Source organism: Mauremys reevesii, linkage group 7 (assembly GCF_016161935.1).
Source record: "Mauremys reevesii isolate NIE-2019 linkage group 7, ASM1616193v1, whole genome shotgun sequence".
NCBI lineage: Eukaryota > Metazoa > Chordata > Testudines > Geoemydidae > Mauremys > Mauremys reevesii.
This window is the reverse complement of record NC_052629.1, coordinates 91,955,018-91,974,807: the sequence shown is the minus strand read 5'-3', so window position 1 is coordinate 91,974,807 and position 19,790 is coordinate 91,955,018. Positions and strand designations below refer to the sequence as shown.

The following is a 19,790-nucleotide window of genomic DNA, read 5'->3' as shown; positions in this document are numbered from 1 at the left end:
TTAGAATTGTGAAGAAAATCTAGTAAATGCATAGTATTTGAACTGTTTGGAAAGCTGCACTGCTAAATACTTGCTTCAGGCTGTTGTATGTTTTTCCAAATATAAATCAGCTTTTCTCCCAATTCCCTGTTTTCAAGCTGCCTTTGCCAAGTAGTGGATTCTAAACCAGACATATCTGCCTGGCACACATTTTGACTGGATTTTTTTCCTCCCCCCAAACGTGTTCACTATCATGGTCAACTGAAGTGCTGGTGTGGAAACTGGCTTTAAGTTTACCATGAATGAATTAGTACATCTTGTCTGCCTTTTTTCAAAGTTAAATACATTTAAGTTGCTTTTGGAGAAACAAGGTGAACTAATATTGTAGTGCCTAGAGGGGCCCAGTCAGAATCAACGCTATATTGTGCTGCATGCTGTACATTAAGATCATTTCTGGCCCCCAAGAACTTAATTTAACAATTTGCTCACTGAGATACTGCAAAGTCGTACTTTTGTGCTGTTGGATTTAAAGTTAGCATTTAACTGCCATACGCTAAATCAGTTTAAAACATTGGTAGTTCATGGTATTACATTTTGTATTTGGTCTAGATTATAGGCATTAGGCCCTTACACTGGTACAACTGGAAGAATGGCTGAAGAAAGCCCGGGGTTTTTAGGTTCCACTGTTACTATTAATTCATGAGGAATAAGTGATGTGTAGGTCTGTATGTAAGATTTCTGATAGACTGTCTTTCTTCTACTTTCAGATTTGAGATTACATCTATGGAAGAAGATTGTAATTTAACTCACATTTTTAAAAGAGAATTGAGTTTTAGATACCTTTCTTGCTCTGCATCTTGCTGTCTATCCAGAGGTGAAGTCTCGAGAGCCCCTAATGGTTGGTATAATTTTAAAAAAAGTCTGAGGTCAAAATCTTTCTAAGTGACTTGTTGCATGAGGCAAGGGGAAGCTTTCTCTGTGATAAACTTATGTATAATATAGATGCTGTCTTGCAGCTAACTTCTCTGGTAAAACAACATTTCCTCTACATCTGAACTAAGAAGATGCCTGCACTGTGGGATGAGGTAGTAGGTTGTATAGTTTTAGGGTCATACCCACAACTGGGAGATAACTATACAATCTACTGTCTTTCCTAAAGCAGCAGAAAATCAGCAATGTCAGATCTTTCACTTTAAAAGCTTATTATCCAGTTCTTCAGAACTTCTGTAGTTCAAAGGGCTTGTGGGCAGAGAAAATACATTTCTGTAGCATAGCAGAGTTGATATGTAATGTCTGGATTTGTTTATCCCTGGAAAGTCCGTTTCTTTACCATTCTGATTTTCAAGTTAGATTTTTTTTTAAATTCTCTTTAGGGGAGCAGCACAGGTATGGAAGAATAGATTTCATCTTAACTGTATATTGTATGGGGTAATTTAAAAACTAAAGCTCTTGAATTTCTAATTAAGCAAAATGCTAGTGGTGGTAATTGGTGCCATAAGATAAAACTCGTTCAAAGTTGGATAGCTGTGCAGCTAAGCGATATTTCCTGAAACTAGGACTGTTACATACAAATTTCTCTAGCGGAGTGAGGTAGTAGATTGTATAGTTGTAGGGTAGTTATTTTACCCTGTTCAGGAGATAACTATACAATCTATTGCCTTCCCCGAGGAGTAAAAAAAATCTGCAGTTCCTTTGCATGCTAGTTGAGCATCCTGAATTTACAGTTGGTGAGTGGACTTTCACTCAAGCCTGTAAAATATCAGGTGATTGAATGGCTGGATTTACAGCACTAAATGCTAATATGGCACACACTAACATTGCATTTGGCTACTGTACTGAATTTTTTTCAAAGGTGAGTGATGTGTTGCTGATTTTATATACAAATGGTCTTTCAAATGTGTTCTGTTGCATTACTAATCTTAACTTAAATTGGTCAGACAGCTACACAAGTTTTGAAATTCATGGCTGCCCTGACAGCATGTAGCCCTAGTAGCCAGTAAACTGATTGGGGAGAAAATGACTTCAGCAGTACTACCTTGTGTAAACACTTCTGTCTCCCTCCACTTCTCCTCCCCCCAATGCTAGGAAGTGAGATTGTTAGTGGTTCTCCACTTTTTCTTTGCACCTTACTAAATGGGAGGGTAATCCCAAACAGAGTGTAGGATGTATGATCCCCTGATGCCTATTTTAACCTTCCCGGGGGTTATGAGCTGTAGAAGGTTTTCTTTGTCCAGTAAATCTCAGCTGGTTACATTTTATTATTTTAAATGGCATAGGCTCAAACTTGTTTTCTCACTGCCTACAACGGTTAAACCCTGACTAGTTTATTGTGTTGGAGAAGGAGCTACCTGATAAGTGATAATTTTAGAGGCTGTTCTTACTGAACAAGTGGTAGTGGGCTTAATTAAGGTGAAACTGAAGCAGTATTTCAGTCATCAAGTTTTTAGTCTAGAGACAACTTTTTGTAACTGATCTACCATTCCTCACTTAAACAATATTACCAAATAAAGCTGAAGTTACCTGGACATATAAATGAATGTAAAAGTCACTGTATATGCATATCTGAAAACAAAGTCAAAAGAAACTGCAATAAAAGTTAACAGCTGATTTCGCAGTGCAGCTGCTAAATAGAAGAACTGCAGAAGAAACAGTGGGCTCCTAGGAAGAGGTAGTAGGTTGCATAGTTTTAGGGCAGGGATTTTGCTCACAAGGAGTTAACTATACAACCTGCTGCCTTTCTTAGGGCTTTATTATTGCAACAGGACCATTTTGGCTTAGTCTAAACTTCTGCGGCTTTGATATGTGAAGAAAAAACTGGTATAAGCCAAACCAGTATTTAATGATACTAAGTGTGGCAGCAACAGACTCATTCTGACAACCCATGTACAGTACTAACCTCAAGGTTGCAGCACTGTAGTGCTGCTTTTGAGGACAAACAGAACACACTATTTGCTCCTTTAGTGTAAAAGTGAGGGGTGTAATATGGTAAAATAGTCTCTCACCTTCCTTTCAAGATTAGGCTAAGATTTTCCAGCACTGAATTAAGAGTTAAAGTATATTGTTAACTCAGGTGATTTTTAATGATCTTATTAAAAGTGAGGGATGTACCTCTTCTCTTAAAGTACTCAGTGCTTAGGTTCCTAATGACAACTCAAATATCTAAAATGGTTGAGTTTTAAAGCTTGATTTTATTGATCATGGATATGTGGGATATTTTTAAGACTTGCAACCAGCTTAAACAAATGTTGAATGAATCACAAGAATGGAAGGAAATATAGTGGTCCTTTCCTGTAGATGTGTGAAAGTACAAATACTTCCATGATTACACCATTGCAATGTACATTTATAGCTGAGTTACATACTTTTTGCAAGACTTCACATGGGTCTAAATCTTGCAGGTGTGGAAAAGATGTCCCCTGCTATGTTACTTAGGGATAGTCAGTACTTAATTCTGTACTTTACAGAATATCATACATCTTCTGGATAAAACACCATGCCAGGAGATGTTGCACTGAACCACACTGTTGACAGAACCAGGTTCAAGAATTGTTTCCTCCTTGTATTTTTTTTTTAATTTGAGTATTTTCCATGTGACTAATTGTACTGTTTGTTGCAGATCCAATAAATTTTAAACTGTTGTATGACTCTTATTTAGGGTAAGAGCACCTCAATTTTCATAATGCAAAGCGAGGCTTACTTATTGAGGTACTGCATTCTAAAGGCTAGAATATAAATAGTGGTGGCATTACTGAAATTAAAGTGTGTTTTTGAAGAAATATTTTAATTCCATAATTAGACTAGATAAAGTACAGTAAACATTGTGGTTGATATACTGAAGTTTATATGCCAGGGGGGTGGTAGCATTTTTTTTTGGCTGCTACAGACTTTTACTTCACCCCCACAACTGAGAGGACCTAGCTTCATGGTGCTCATCAGCATCTCTTCTATTAAAATGGGGGTGCTCCAAGGGAACAGCTCTTTGTTCATCCTTAAAGGCTTTATGGCGAACTAGCAGTATGTTATGTTTTCCCTACATAGTGCCCTGTACTTAATAGAAAAAAGCTTTGCTAAGCAAACACCTAAAACTGCAGCTAAAATGAAGGATCATTAAATGTTTCTCTGTTTACAGGTTAAAGGAATATGCTCTTAAAATACTTGTTTCATCACTTTCAGCCACCACACCTACGATGCTGATGTTGTCACACGCCACATCCGTAAAGCCCCTGTTGTGGAAAAATTGTGAACAAAACATGTTAAACTGAAAACTTTGTAACAGGCAGCTAGTTGTAGTCATGTCTCCTTTTAGTTAGGATCTTTTACAATTTAAAGTTTAAACACATACATTAGATCCATATTTTAATCTAGCAGCCAGATGTACCTAAGCAGAATCCCCCCTGTGACCTAACTGTCAAATAGTCCAGACCGGCACCCTAAACTTTCAAAGCTTGGGGGGGAGGAGAGCCTGCATGTTGCATAAGCTCCTCCTGGAGTTTAAACTACACTACACTGCAGCTTCTCACACATAGTTAGACGCAGCATCAAGACTAGCAAAGGCCCAACTAATTAAAATATAATGGTATGACTTTTTTGAAGGAGGGTTTACAGCAGAAGTTGACTTTTATACAAAAGAATACTATTAAAATACAAAAACCACATGCTCAGTTCACTAAAAATATTTTGCATATAAAAGGAAGGCTGACATGGCCTTCAGCCATTTATCTTCTACAGTTGTTTGAACAGTAGAGCAATCTATTCCCAAAAAAAGAACAGGAGTACTTGTGGCACCTTAGAGACTAACATTTATTTCAGCATAAGCTTTCATGGGGTACAGCTCACTTCTTCGGATGCACAGAAAAAATATGCAAAAAAGTATCCCAAAAAGTTCACTTACATTTGACCCTTCCCCCCCCTTTGGAGACAGCTGTAGTGACAATCTGCCCCAGCTATTGCCAGTGTCACTTAAGCTTTCAATGTACTGAGTTATCCTCATCTTTTTGTAAATGGAAGCAAGTTAATCATAATAAACAAAGGTTTGATTTATATCACAACTTGCTAGCTTTATCTAGTTACCACCTGAGCTGTCTTACCTTGACCATCTGTGGGTTCCCCCTAGTAAGTAATAGCGACTTGTCAGTGAAGAGATTTTGTTTACTTTTTTCCATGTGTACACACGGAGTGAGAGATCGAAAGATGATGTGATAACACGAAAAGCATCCTTCCAATTTAAAATAAAATACTGAAGTTAGAGAACAGTAAACAATGCAACAAAAAATAGAACTAAACAGTTGAGAGACATACCACCCAGATCGAAGTGATTGTATTATTGTGATGCTGGAAAGCTTCTAATTGAGTCCCAAAAATTGAATATAGTTCCAAGTTTGATCCACATCCTAGAAGAATTGTTTCTGTTCCATGTCCTTTCATAACTGGTGTGGTCCAAGTTCTTTCTGGTAGTGTAAAACTTGCAACCTGTTGAGCTTTTATAAAGAAAATACTTCAAAGATTATATTTCAACTCTAAAATCACTTCTACCAAAATCTGCAGTAAAGAGTTATAAAAAGAAACTCCTTCTCTGATGCTTTTGGGGAGGGGGGAAGAGATTTCAAAGGTGGTGAGATGGACCTACAACATCCCATGATGCATTTCTCTCTCCCTTTGTGATAGTGCTACATTGTTAGTCAGGAAAAGCAGCTGACAGGAGCCCTGTTTTTACAAAAGGGGCTGCAGGCTGTATTCTCCATAAGGGTCCCTTGACTTTTGAAATCACTTTCTGCCCACCAGGGACCATGTGTATATTTTAATTTAGCCTCTTATCCTTTTGCATCCTGCATAATGACTACAAGGGGGAAAAAACATCTCTCCCTATCCCTTAAGTAACTTCTTGAGAACAAAAGGTGGGGGGGGGGGGGGCTGCTACTATACCCTAATTGTCAACTGGCTCTGCTGGTGCAGTGGTAGTGATTGTTACCAGAGTTGAGTACCTCTGGACACATACATGTCCGTGTGCCCTAGCTGAGCCTGAGTGCTGGGACAGTAGATGGGGAAATTGTTGGCTGCCGTAAGGACACAAGCTATGTTGTACAGCTTTACAAATCAATTTCAAACACCTCAAACTGCAACCAGAAGCCAATAGTAAGCTAGCATAGTTCCTGAAGAACAGCTGCAACAAATACAACTGTTTTTTTCCAGTCTCCTATAACAAGTAAATGGATTTTACCTACATTTAAAAAAAAAAATCACTTTTGGGAGAGACCAACTACAGAAAATTCCATCCCTAAAATAAAATAGTTTGTATCCTGAACTATAATAGTAGACACCTCTGATTACCACCAAAAAACCACAAATGGAATAAAATAATTTCTCTTCTCTGTATGTGGCATTTTCCTTGTTAATAGGCAAGAGTTAGCAAAACATACCTAGAACTTCCATTTTATATTTAGACTTTTTGACAGCTAGATCAAACACTGTGATGATCCTTTGAACTGACATGCGATCTTGCTGCATTACTGCTATTCTTGCTGGTGCTTTTGGTAACCAGCAGGCTACAGCACAATTGTTGACAGGCAGCGAACCAGATACAGGTGATTCATCTGCTGGGTTAATCAAGCAATCTGTATAAAATATCTGGTGTGGGGAAAAATAAAGACAAATATACTATTCAGACTCCAGTACCACCTATGAAAAACCTTAGACTTTATAATTCTTGCTAAGGATTTTTTCCATTAAGAAAAGCTTTTTGCTAAATCAGATTTATTGAAGTTTAACTTTCAATGGTTTATTGAAAGTCGACACTGTCTTAATGAAAAGTGAGAGTTTGATGCTTGTGATAGTATGGCATAGGACCTGGCTGAGCTGAGCCATAGAGCTTGTCTCCACAGGGAGTGGGTGGGTGTGTGTGTGTGAATTTAGTGGGTCCAGTGAAGAGCTGCTAAATTGACCCCCACTTGCTCTCCTGTAGACTCTGGTACCCCACTGGAACAAGAAGTGTAAGGTAAGTCGATGAGAGTTTCTCCCATCAATCCAGCCCAGTGTAGACACCACAGTAAGTTGACCTAAGAGTGAGTCACATAGTCAGAGTTGTGTAACTTAGGTCCATTTAGCCCGGCAGTATAGACCTGGCCATTCCTTACACAGCTCTGCCAGTGTATCTGAATGTTTAATGACAGCATTCTCTGCTATTCCAGTCCACTTTCCTTTTGTCCAACAGGCAGCTGTGCTAAAATGTGCATGTAGAAAGTGTGTATGGGGTGTTGACTAGAAGGACACTAGCAGAGTACTGCTGAAAGTGGCACTTTTTGCACAAAGAAAGATCACAAATGACTTGGGCTTGGTTTATTATTTTGTGAGGTGTTTCTAGTAAACTTTTCAGTGTCCATTCTAAAACAATCTAACCTGTCGAGGACGGTTGAAAATTTGTTGTTGCTCAAGTTCTCTAATTTATGGTAGAATCTCTCAAGCAAATATGAATCTAGGATGAGTTCAAAGCAGGTTGGGAAACATTTTCTGCAAAAATTTATTTTTGGAAAAAAATGTATCCCGAATTAGGACAAAAATGCCCAAACCTCAAATTTTTACAGAACTGAAATCCCACATCATTTTGTTTCAGAAACACTGAAACATGGTGTTTCCAAAATGAGATGTGTTCCCTAGGATCCCTGGCTGCCCATCTGGTAGGTTGCAGTAGAGATGGGGACACTGGAAACCCTGACAGCTGCTAATGAAAGTAATGATTATCTCACTGCTGCCCATCACTGAATAGCAGTTGTGAAATTGACCAGACTAGTCAGTTAAGCATCTTGTCAGTTTCACTGCTGCTATTTAATGGTGGGCAGCAGTGAAACTGAAAAAGAATGGTCAGTAAGTCTGCATCTGCCAGATGCACCCTGGGTCCTCTGTAGCCTACCTGGCGAACTGACTGGGAGCATTGACTCTCAAGCTCCTGTCCCAGCCAGGGCTCTCAGAAGTTGGGCAATGGAGGGAAGTAACTGGCCTGGAAGATATGGGGTCCTGAATCCAGGGAAGTCCACATAGGCAAGCTGGCAGAAAACCAGGCAGGAATCCAATGTCAATTTGTCAAAGTCAACCCCTTTCCAAAAAAACCATTTAGGTTTTGACAAATCAAGAAATTTGGATGAAAAGTGTCTTGTTGGAATTTAGCTGAACCTAGCCGTTAGCAAGGAAATTCAGTTGTAAGGTTTCTCATTCCATAAAGATGAGGAGCTTGGTAATAACCACTAGGTGCATCAGATGCCCAGCACTGAGAACAAGTTATTTGTTTACTCTTCCAGCAAAGTTTCTATGGTATTTTTATTTTTCTAATTTTCACATTAGGTATTAGATTCTATGGAAAATTGCTACATTGATGGCTCTACTTGCACCACAAAAAATATAAAATGCAGCATTTTAGATATTCAAATTCAGCCTGTTGCATTACAAGCAGAGTGTTTCATAACAGAGAAAGCTGCATTATAAATTATGTGTAATGCCATTAAGATTTATGGGATAAAATAAATTGGGCACTTCATTGAGGAAGGGCAAAATCTTTAAGTTAATTAGGAAAACGTAACAAAGGAAGAATAAATGTTTACCTACTTTGAGGTAGAGATTGTTCTATATAAATGCTGCTGAGTCCATTAGTCACTCAGTAAGATATGCCAATAGATCAAGAGGAAGGCGAGAGACTATATTAAAACGTAGAGACCCTATATTTAAATACAGCTCCCAGTTTTATGTGAGGGTTTAATAGCATACTGTACCTTTGGAGATGTATCTGCATTCTCCGTAGATCCAGCAACTAGCCATTGCTCATCTGGTGAACAAAGTAATAAATCAATGCTAGAGTTTTGAAATGCTGTAATACATGAAACCTGATTTAGATTAGGAACTTCTAGCGTATAGATAACACCTCCTGCAGTGGATGCCTACAATAAAGAAAATATGAGTAAGAAAGAAACATGGATACAACATCCCAGCTTCTGTAAAAAAAAAAATAAAAGAATTTATATGAATCAGAAGGTTTAGTGCTCATGACATCAAGCATTTTTGTCTCATTTGAATTTAAACTTTGAGTGATACACTTTAGCCTTCAGGCAGGTGCTGATAGTATCTCACATCAAGATGCGCATAGCACAGAGTCTCCAACATAGTCCATTCCAAAGAAAAGGAAACTTCCTACTGTTGACTGAACTTTAAAAAAAAAAAAAAAAGCTGAGTCCATTTTTAGGGGTCATCACAGCTGCTCTCCGGATGCTCTTACAGCAGTTGGCATACAGGATAAACACAACCCTGTGGAGGTAGAACCACCTCATTATACGTAGTGTGGTGAATCAGATGCTTTCCATGTATTGTGTATCAGGAGCAGCAGAAGCAAAAGGCAGTGGAGAGATATTTCCTAATGATTCAGAGTCTTTGATTTCACTCTCTGAAGTGGGAATTTAATTCTCCACCAGTCCATCAAGTGCTGCTGCAATAGCACAATGCTGTAGCTTTGAACTACTATAATACACATTCAGTCTTATTAACCCTACTGCCGGCAGTTATGACGAATACAGGACTGAGCAGTATTCATCCCCTCGCTAGCAGCACTAACTCCACAGAGGGCTGAAACAGTCACTTCCCAAACAATCCCCACAAAGACAACTATAGTTAAAGCCTTTTTCTATTCCTCGCCAAAATAAGCACAAATTCTATTGTCCTGTTCTGACACACTTCCACACCACACACGCCTGTATTTGCTCCATTGTAATAGCAAGGCAGAAGATGTACATTACAACCATTTGTATAAACACTTAGTATGTGGCATTTTCCTGTGTTCTAGATCCTTTGTTCCAAAAAGATGTAGACAAACTCAAGGGAGTCTAAGGAAGAGAAACCAAAAATGATTAAAGGGCCTGGAGGAAAGATCAGAAGAACTAAGTAGAATGTGGGTAAGGAGCAACTTGAAGGGGATCTCATAGTCTCCAAAAGGGTATAAACACAAAGGAGCATGACTGTGCTATAATCAACAGAAAAAGAATGAAGTTAGTAAAATAATCAATTTTAAGCTAAAAATCAGAACTCCGGGCTGTGAGAACTAAAGCCCTTGGAAGAGACACATCCACACAGTCTAGTGGTTAAAGTTCCATCCCTGAAGACTTTTGAAATGAGATTGGATGAAGCACTAGAACATAGATCATCCAGTGCAGAATAATGCATTCTTCACAGACTATTCAAGGATGAAATCCTGGCCTCAGTGAAGTTAATTGAAGTTTTGCCATTGATTCCAATGGGTCCGAGATTTCACCTGAAGTCTCTTTAAATAAATTTTATGCACCTTTAATTCCTATCTCCCAGTGCTTAAAATGCACCATATCAGAAGCGTATTCCTCATTATTTTAAGTGAGCACATATCTAGGTGTAGCTGATCTTGTTAGAGAAGTGGTCATTAATTTACAGTCGCCTTGGTTTACTTACAGTGAGGAAGGGCTTGTTGTTCACTGAGTAGGTAACCAAACTGGATGAGGATGATGATGTGGAGAATGCAGCAAGCTCTTCCCCACTTTCTCCATGCCACACTTTGATGGTTCCACGGGCGTCTGTGCTGATGGCTAGTTTGTACTCTGGGACAGTAATAACCTTTCTAAATGGCACTTCCTGGGATGGACTTGACCATATCTGTGTACCCTGAACAAAAATATGCAGTTAGGTGCCAGCTTATGGGCATTTTAAATAGATTTAAATTGTTATCAATAATGCATCCCTTTTTTCCCCATTGCTTGTTTTTGTATGTATATACCATTGACAATAATACTTATTTGAATAACATTTTGCTTGGTATTTTCCAGTGTTTGGGTTGAAATAGTTTTCCTTTAACAAGATAGCCATTATTTTCCTCCTTGTTAGAACTCTCCTCCCACACTAGATTCTAATAGTGACTCAGCTTACTCCATTGTATTTCAAAAATCCTAAATTGCAGCCAAGAAGCTCTTTCCAAAGATGACATTTTAAATAATTGGATGTTTCCTTTGCACCACACATCTCACTTTTTCTCCCCACACCCAGTGACACTGCAGCCCACAGGACTGGAAAATTCAACTTCTTCACCACCACTTGATAGCAAGAATCTGCAATAGCTTTTAAATCTTCCTTCTTCCCTATTCTCTTTTACTGTCCCTACCATCTTTAGGGTACCATCACAAACTGGGCTGCATTGAGAATTAAAAGCACATTTTAGAGCCACATGTACATGCAGGCAGACTACACAGAAACATTTGCTACCTTGCTATGCTACCAGTTTGGACCTACAATACAATACCCTTTGTAACTCAAGTCCTGGGTCTCTCCTGAGCAGGAACTGCCAATAGCATTTCAGTCTGGCAAAATGGATGGTGGTTTCTGAAGTGGTCTAATGATCACAAGAATTAAATTGAGACCAAGCAGACTTCCACAAGTCATCTATTGCAAGATTTGATTCTTGTGGCCCAGTTCATCCTTGGCACAATTCTGTTCAGGTCAGCTGACGCAAGCAGAGTTGCACCTGCTTGCTCCCAAGGGTCATGTCCTGGGCTGAACTCAACAGTGACAAACAGCGTTGTAAATCAGTCAAAAAATGGGTGTGCATGTCAGATGACTGATGTTAGGGGTCACTGTCCATTGATTTACAATTTAATAGGCATGCAAAATGTAGGTGTGTAATACTGCATGCCAAAGGTTTGTAAGGGGGGAGGGGGGAAAATGCTACCAATACTGGCATCAGCTAACATAGAAGTTTGCCATATTATTGCACTAATTTCCCCAACCATGTTTACAATGCTCCGGCTCTCATAATTGTGGTTTGAGCATTGGCCTGCTAAACCCAAGGTTGTGAGTTCAATCCTTGAGGGGGCTATTTGGGAATTTAGTTGGGGATTGGTCCTGCTTTGAGTAGGGGGTTGGACTAGATGACCTCCTGAGGTCCCTTCCAACCCTGACATTCTATGACTTTGGGAAAGTAAGGTATTTAGTTAGTCAGTTGGAGAGAAGAGCTCAAGGACTTAAATACAAAAGAGGCTTGGAACGTCTTCAAATCAGCTATACAAAAACAATCTGAAATTTGCAAAACTTGAAGAGAAAGGCTCCAGATGAATAGCCACCTCAAGAAAGGTTAATAGGAGGAAGCAGAGAGCTTATAGGGAATGGAAAAAGGGGCTGGTCAGCAAACAAAGCTATATTGTAGAAGATAGAAAAATGGAGGAATAAAGTGAGAATTGCTAAAAGTCAAGCTGAATTAGCTCTTGCCAAGGAAATGAAATTAAATAATAGGAGGGGTATTTTTTTATATAAATAAAAAGGAAGGATGAGGTTGGGCCATTATGGAGTGTGGGTGGGAAAAAGATTCAAGATCTAGGTATGGCCCAAAAGACTCAAACTAGTGGGTGTTCTCTTCTATACTTTAAAAAATGCCATGATTTCCCCCTGCATAACTTTAGAGAGATGACACTAGGAACAAAAACTGGGTTATCTGTAGTCCCCCTTCCTTATTTACATACTAGCCATCTTATGGCATCTGTATTTTTGGAACAGTTCACTCAGTTTGAATTAAAAAGCATGGGCAATGTTTGGCCTGTATTTTAACTACTGCCTTCTGATGATTTAGAGCTATTCTAGAACAACAAATCGTGTAAGAGGAGTAGGATGCATCATTGTTTTTTAAATGATGGTAGAAATATTCTTGATTGTGACACTGGACTTGTAAAGAGCATGCATCCCACCTCTTGGACCTGCCATGCTCGGATAGTGCCATCCGTAGATGCAGTGCAAACCACAGACCTCAGCTTTCCACCACCAAACACGTGCTCGTTGTCTGAGAGATAAGCCATACCAACTATTTTACCTGCAATAATAAAATACAACAAAAATATCACTATGACCATCAACTGATTTCATGCTCACTAGGAACAGTAAGGCCCCTATCAGCAAAGCATTAAATAGAAGACTAATGGCATTAAGCAGAATGGGGATACAAATCTGGGGAGGTCTGGATTGCTTCCCGGCACATTATCATTCTGCACTTTCAAACACAGCCTAGTCGTTTATTCCTGATAGAGTAACGGTAGATACAGTGTTCCATTTTTCATGAGTGTGATGACTCTCACTTATTAGTGTAGCCTAAGTTATTATCCAAAACATGTTCAGCCAAAATAATAAAAACTTTTCATGCAAAAACAGAAAAAAGTGTCTGCAGGAGAGAAAATAAATCACAAATTATCCCCTATACTGACGATTAAACAACCTTTATTTTAGCAAACAACTCTTCAGCATAATACCTGGGTAGCAATAAAAATTGCCTTAGTTAAAGCTGTTAACTGTTGACAATCTTACTGTTTGAATGAAAATATGATGTATTCCAAAACTTGCATTCTAGTTGGTTTTACAATATGATGCATGAACAGTGTCTTCATGGATTGAGTTAGTGCAATTTATCCTTTAATTTCTTGCAATCTGAAGGGAATATAGTAAATTAGTCTACTTTTATTTATGTGCGGACTCCAGAGTCCAGTCTTAAATTTTTATGTGTGGGTGCTATTTAATTTGGACTTTACTGAAGGTGACATGCAACTCAGAGGATATAGGGCCAGATTTTTAAAGGTATATATGTATCTAAAGATAAAGATAGGCACCTAAGTCCCTTTAAATATCTGGCCATAGTTATCAGTGAAGAGAGAATTTATTTAACCAGCATGGAATAACAGATGAGATTCTTGTTTAGTTTTATGTCACCATCTTTGAAGACATTTTCTGCAAAATGTTATGGGATGAAGCTGGTAATTTTAAAACGTTCAGGGCCCTGTTCTGAGAATGTACACACCCCATCATACCATAAGGCCAATTTTCCAAGGTTCTTCAACTGAATCTGAAGATTTTCCTCATGGTTTTGTACCAGTAAAGCTTTCCAGCTTTTGGATTTGTGGGATTTGCATGTAAAAAAAATGCATGTTCAAATTAGGAACAACTAGACAGGCTGCTGAAGTCTTTATTGCTAATGTATAAAGCATTTGTCTGCCTAGATCCCATGAGGGATTGGATCCATTTGTACAAAACACCTTACAACAACAGAAGTAACCATTCTTTTTATCGTTTTCTCACATACCTTTATGCCCTCTCATGGACCGACATATATAATCAGCTGATGGCCGACCTGATGCCATTTCATGCTCAAGTTTGGAGCGGTGGAGATAGTACTGTTTCCATGTCTGCATACCTGGAGTCAGGTTGGAAATATTGCAAAAGGTCCAATGATCTAGGCACAGCCTTCTATGAAACATAAAGGTGACACTATTCAGTTAAAAGTAGGGGATGGTCATTCTGCAACACTTTTCTTAACTATTCACATTTGGTGGATGTCGCTGGGTACATCCAAAGATTTGTCATGGATAAAAGCATGATTTTGTTTTTTTTTTAACTTGGGGAATTTAAGATGCATCAGTAGAAAAAGGGAATTCCTCCCCAGTCACAAAATAAGACACTGCAGTCACCATTGTGAAATAGGAAGAGATGGAAATAAGGAACCGCCATCATGGAATGAGAGTACAAACATCGATTTGTCTGTCTCCACTATTTTGCTCACTGCAACATGCTGAAAATGTTGGGTTTTTTTGAAGCGTGGTTGCATATAATGCATTGAAGAAAGCATTCTAGAACTGTTTGAGTGAAAGTGTACTTCCTGAAGTACAGACAGTGAGAGACTTACAGCAATCCCCACAGTGAGTGTGATTCAGCAGCACTTGAGTCAGTGTGTGTTTTTCTACTGACTTTATTAGGCAGAAGATCAGGCCCAGAAAGCACAATTTCTACTCCCCATAAAGGCACTTGTGGAAAGATGCGACTCAGAACCAGTTTTTCCTCTAAGATATCACCCACCTCTTCTGGCCTTTGAAGAATTTGTACAAAAACAAGGTTTGTAAGCTCAAAATATGGTCCACCTAAAATTAAAATGTCCCTGTGATAGTAAACACCCACCCACCAGTGCTCCCAACCAGTAGTGGTAAACTCTCCCGGAACCTGAACTGATCTGTTCTTTCCTAGTCCTGGAATTTATTCATTTTCTTAATTTATTTAAAAATAAATGTGCTAATGAAAGATGCCAGCCTGCAGACCAAAGGCCTATATTTGTCTGCTGAATAGATACAGCCCACTTGGTGGCAGCAGAAGCTTCCCCACTACGGTGACCAGATGTCCTGATATTGTAGGAGACAGTCCTGATATTTGGGGCTTTTTCATATATATATATATAGGTGCCGATTACCCCACATCCCTGTCTCGATTTGTCACACCTGCTATCTGGTCACCCTGTTCCCCACCCTGCCCATGTACTTCACTTAGAAAGAAAACCTCCATAAGAGTTAGAAGATAGCAGTGAGGTCATAGACTACACTGAGGCTGTGCTAACAAGGATGCCAATTCAGCTATAAGTTAACTGCGTTGCTCCTGGGGTAACAGATGGATCTGCCTTATTCATTACTGTATTTTTAAAAGATTATCCAGGGTGCCCAGAGCACTGGAGGGGTGCCCTTAATGCAGAGCAGTAACAATCTAAGTTATTTAAATAAGGTGGTATTTGTATGACGCGGCTATAGTTTCATATCAGCCAAAGAGAATGGATTCCAAACACTAAGGTGAGGTGAAAAACTGTGTGCACACACATATACATGCCTTACAATCAACCCTGTGAGCCCTTTGTCCACCATGTTGTATGCTCTTCCACTATGTAGTTAAAATTCCTGGCTCACAAGTATTTCCAGGTTCTCATTCTGTGGATGCCCCAAGAGAGACGAGGTTGTCTCAGTCCCCATCAGAGTCAGCGGGGGGTGAGGGCACCCAGGTTGATGTTCAGCACCTCGCAGGACTGGTCTTGGAAACTTGGTAGCCGTGAAGCCCCTGAAAAAGCCCACCCACAGGAACACCAATGACTACCCTCTGAAGAAAGGAGGTGCCAAAATGGGAACCAAGGGCTACTAAAAAAGGTAAAGCAAAAGTACCAGGCAAGTGGCTATAAAAGAATGCCAGTGAGGGACACTGAGCAGGGAACCCCAGAGAGTGCCCACTCTACCCCAAAAAGATCACCTTGCAGCTTGTCAACAATACCTAGCCTGGACTCCCTGAAACACTGAAAGGGGCACTCACCGCCATAGGGAAGTTGTGCCTGCGGCTTCGTTCCATGCCTATTACAAAGGGAAGGGAGAAAGACGAGACACTTTAGAATGAAGAAAGCTGCGTTTCAAACTTTTCAGTGTTACTGTGAGCGGCAGAAAAGAGAAGATAACATCAGTCAATGGAGAGGGAAGGGGACCAGGAAATCTTTCTAAGTCTGTGCTGCACCCCAATTTCTTTGAATCATCACTCTTTTTAAGTTTACATTTTGTATGAATGTTTAGCACAACACAGTAAGGGGGAATTTTCAGATCAATTGGTTATAGTTTTACATTGATTTTTATAGGAATTATGTGGTTAAATCATGAACAACGTTTTGTAAATTTGGACATACGTACAAGGACTGGCCTAGCAAGCTTTTTAGTTAAGAAGTTCAGGCTCGATCACAAAATTTGAAAATAATTATTGTGACATGAAAGATCAATAAACATCTAAGCTTAGAACGCCCAACTAACTTGCTGCGAGCGGAAATAACATCAAATGGAGAGTAAAACCTCACTTTTACAAGATCCATTAAGCTGAATGTATGTGATCAGATATATATAATGTATAGATCTTAAAGGATTACTAACAATTCAATCAGTTTATACCACCCACTGCAAATTCAGTGTAGGATATTAGTCATACAGAACACAGTAATATGGAGTATACTACTGATTCAGAAATGTGCTAGATAACTGTTCAAGATTGTATTTTGTTGACATTTCCGTAGTGTTTGTGTACACACGCTTTATCTGTATGTGTGTTTACTTCTCCATACTAAAAGCTATATAACTCTTTAAAGACAGCCACCCTGCACCATCTATTTACTTAATGTGCTGAGTCCAGTAGCACAGTAAAAGCAAGTAAAACAGAAAAGCAGGTTAATATTGTAACGTTAAAATGGGTTATTGCCACCTGCAGATGAAAAGAACAGAATGAGGAGCTATGACACAAGGGCAAAAAGAGAGGAACAAAGATTATAAATATGGAGCCAATTGTGGCCATAATAAACACATGCCTCTGGGGAAAAACCAAACCAACTCACCCACCTTTATATATTGCCATTTCAGCCGCATCAAGCATTCATAGGCAGGGGCGACTCTAGCAATTTCGCCGCCCCAAGCATGGCGGCACACCGCGGGGGGCGCTCTGCCGGTCGCCGGTCCCGCAGCTCCGGTGGACCTCCCGCAGATGTGCCTGCGGAGGGTCCGCTGGTCCCGCAGCTCCAGTGGACCTGAGGTCCACCGGAGCCACGGGACCAACGGACCCTCCGCAGGCACGCCTGCGGGAGGTCCACCGGAGCCGCCTGCCGCCCTCCCGGTGACCGGCAGAGCACCCCCCGCGGCATGCCGCCCCAAGTACGCGCTTGGCGTGCTGGGGCCTGGAGCCGCCCCTGTATATTATGTAATGAGTATTCCACACCCTGGGGCCAACCAAAGCAAAGTTTTGATCTCAAGTCAACCTAAAACATGGCATCTGGATTCTCAAAAGATGTGTGACATCTCAACATAGGTACCTGTCAGGTTCCTCCAGGAGGCCTCAAATATATAAATTTGATATATGAGGTATCCATCTATCTTTTAGATCTTAGGCTGGCAGCAGACGGTGCAGTATGACCTGGTTGAGTCACTCCCATGTCTGCCCAGGCGCCCCTGATCGATCTCACCGAGGTCAGCTAAAAGAGCACCCAGGAGTACGACAACGATGGCTACCAATCGTAATGCATTGTCTGCTGCCAAAAGGCAATGAGCTGCTGCTATGTAGCAATGCAGTCCCACATCTGCCAGCACCCAGGAGACATACGGTGACGGTGAGCGGAGTGGGCTCCATGCTTGCCATGGTATGACGTCTGCACAGGTAACCCAGGAAAAAAGGCATAAAATGATTGTCTGCCATTGCTTTGAGGGAGGGAGACGGGGGCCTGACGACATGTACTCATAACCACCCACGACACTGTTTTTGCCCCATCAGGCATTGGGATCTCAACCTAAAATCCCAAGGGGCGGCAGAGACTGCGGGAACTGTGGGATAGCTACTCACAGCTACCCACAGTGCAATGCTCCGGAAGTTGACGCTAGCCTCGGTACTGTGGATGCAGTCCGCTGACTTAATGCACTTAGAGCATTTTGTGTGGGGACACACAATCAACTGCATAAAAATGATTTCTAAAAAACCGACTTCTATAAATTCGACCTAATTTCATAGTGTAGACATACCCTAAGAACAAGTTCCTATTTCCCCCTTCAAGGTCCGCTCATCCCCACACAGTAGGAGCAGGCATGGGGCTAGGCCAGAGCTTATGTGCTTCCACATTGCAGAAACAGGATGGTGGTTGCTAGGAGAGGTTAGATCCTGCAGCAGCCTCTGTCACTGCCCTCCATTTTTTATCCTCCCCTGCCTCATTCTCTATCCTGACCCTCCCACCCCTCTGGCCACAGTTGCCTCCCCCATGATGGCTTGGATGCAAGCACAGGGAATACAGGGAGTTTGGATGCAATAGCATGCTATGCACAATTCTTCTGCCATGGCAGAGACGAGAGAAGAGAATACCTGCAGGCTGGTGGGTGTGTGATCTCTCAGAGGGGCTGGGGCTGCAGCATCGAACATGGATCAAAGTGGGGTGATAATGGAGATGAAAGAAAGGCTCAAGGGAGAGGCTCATTACCAGTGGTCATGAAGGGTGGGAAGGGAACGCTTATGTGCAGGCCTGATGGTTGTCTCCAGACCTGGGGGTGCTCCTCCAGCCCGCAGGTGCTGGAACTGCGGGTGCAGGGGGTGCTGGGGCATCCCCTGGCTTGAAGTGATTTCCATTATATACAGGGTTACAGCACCCCTGCTCCAGCCTGCTGTCAAGTTCACAGCTCAGACAGCTGGTGCCAGGGCCGCTCTGCGGGAGTTTCTAAACGTCAAGGCAAAACAAACAGACTCAGGGCCAGGCGGGGAGTTACTTTGTGCAGCAGGCTCCCCTTACCGCCCAGCGGGGCGTGCTCAGGGGCAGTGGCAGGGAATTCCCGGGGGGGGGGGAGGAACCGGTGTTATTTCGGTGGGGACAGGCACCCCCGGCCGGGAGTGGCGAGAAGCGCTAAAGCAGCTCTAGGAAATAGGCTGGCAAAGGCCCGTTCATTCCTCCAGCGCCAGGGCACGCCCAGTGCAGTGTGTCTGGGGAAAGGGAGAAGCCCCCCCCCCCGGGCCCCCAGAGCTGGGCAGACTCCGCCCGTGTCCTGCCAACGGGGTGCGACCGACACGAGCCCGCACCCCCTGCGCTACACGCGCGGCTGCGGGCGCTGGAGCGGAGCGGAGCCGAGGCGCCCCCCGGCTGGGTACCTGGTTGACCCGCGCGGCGCGGAGCAGATCCGGTGCCTCCAGGTAGGAGAAGACGTGGACGAGGCCGTCTAGCGTGAGCAGCTCCGCGCTCATCTCCAGCCCTCACCCCGCCGGGGACCGCCCGGCCGCTTCCACGCCTGGGCCTCGCGTCTTTCCGCTTCCGGACCCGCTTTCCTGCTTCAGCTCCGGCGGCTGCTCAGAGGCGGAGCTAGCGCGGCTGGCAGTCAGCTGGCTGCGCTGATCGCACCGCCGCAGCCCCTTCCCCTAGGCACGGCGCGCCGCAGCCCCTGCCGCCCAGGATACTTCATTGGCACGGCCAGCTCCCTGCCCCAGGGCTG

At 41.8% G+C, this 19,790-nt stretch overlaps 1 protein-coding gene and 1 long non-coding RNA gene across 5 annotated transcripts in view; one reads left to right on the top strand and one right to left on the bottom strand.

The window, feature by feature from the left end:
- Nucleotides 1-4,203, top strand: part of LOC120409402 — a 16,714-nt gene extending 12,511 nt beyond the window's left edge. The window contains exons 3-5 of one of the 2 annotated variants that reach the window (XR_005601288.1): nucleotides 747-877; nucleotides 3,378-3,516; nucleotides 4,109-4,203. This is a non-coding gene — a long non-coding RNA (uncharacterized LOC120409402). Of the gene's footprint in view, nucleotides 1-746; nucleotides 878-3,377; nucleotides 3,618-4,108 lie in introns of those variants that run through there. The other variant, XR_005601286.1, reaches the window with a different exon arrangement.
- Nucleotides 1-19,790, bottom strand: part of FBXW12 (F-box and WD repeat domain containing 12) — a 23,853-nt gene extending 4,063 nt beyond the window's left edge. Inside the window, exons 1-11 of one of the 3 annotated variants that reach the window (XM_039547437.1) lie at nucleotides 19,453-19,790; nucleotides 16,120-16,157; nucleotides 14,087-14,250; nucleotides 12,708-12,829; nucleotides 10,432-10,641; nucleotides 8,736-8,900; nucleotides 6,396-6,603; nucleotides 5,278-5,456; nucleotides 5,067-5,194; nucleotides 4,162-4,202; nucleotides 820-871 (exon numbers count right to left, since the gene is read on the bottom strand). In XM_039547437.1, the coding sequence (XP_039403371.1) occupies nucleotides 820-871; nucleotides 4,162-4,202; nucleotides 5,067-5,194; nucleotides 5,278-5,456; nucleotides 6,396-6,603; nucleotides 8,736-8,900; nucleotides 10,432-10,641; nucleotides 12,708-12,829; nucleotides 14,087-14,250; nucleotides 16,120-16,157; nucleotides 19,453-19,545 (1,400 nt within the window). In that variant the 5' untranslated portion in view covers nucleotides 19,546-19,790. Of the gene's footprint in view, nucleotides 1-819; nucleotides 872-3,717; nucleotides 4,203-5,066; nucleotides 5,195-5,277; nucleotides 5,457-6,395; nucleotides 6,604-8,735; nucleotides 8,901-10,431; nucleotides 10,642-12,707; nucleotides 12,830-14,086; nucleotides 14,251-16,119; nucleotides 16,158-19,452 lie in introns of those variants that run through there. The other 2 variants (XM_039547438.1, XM_039547439.1) reach the window with 2 other exon arrangements.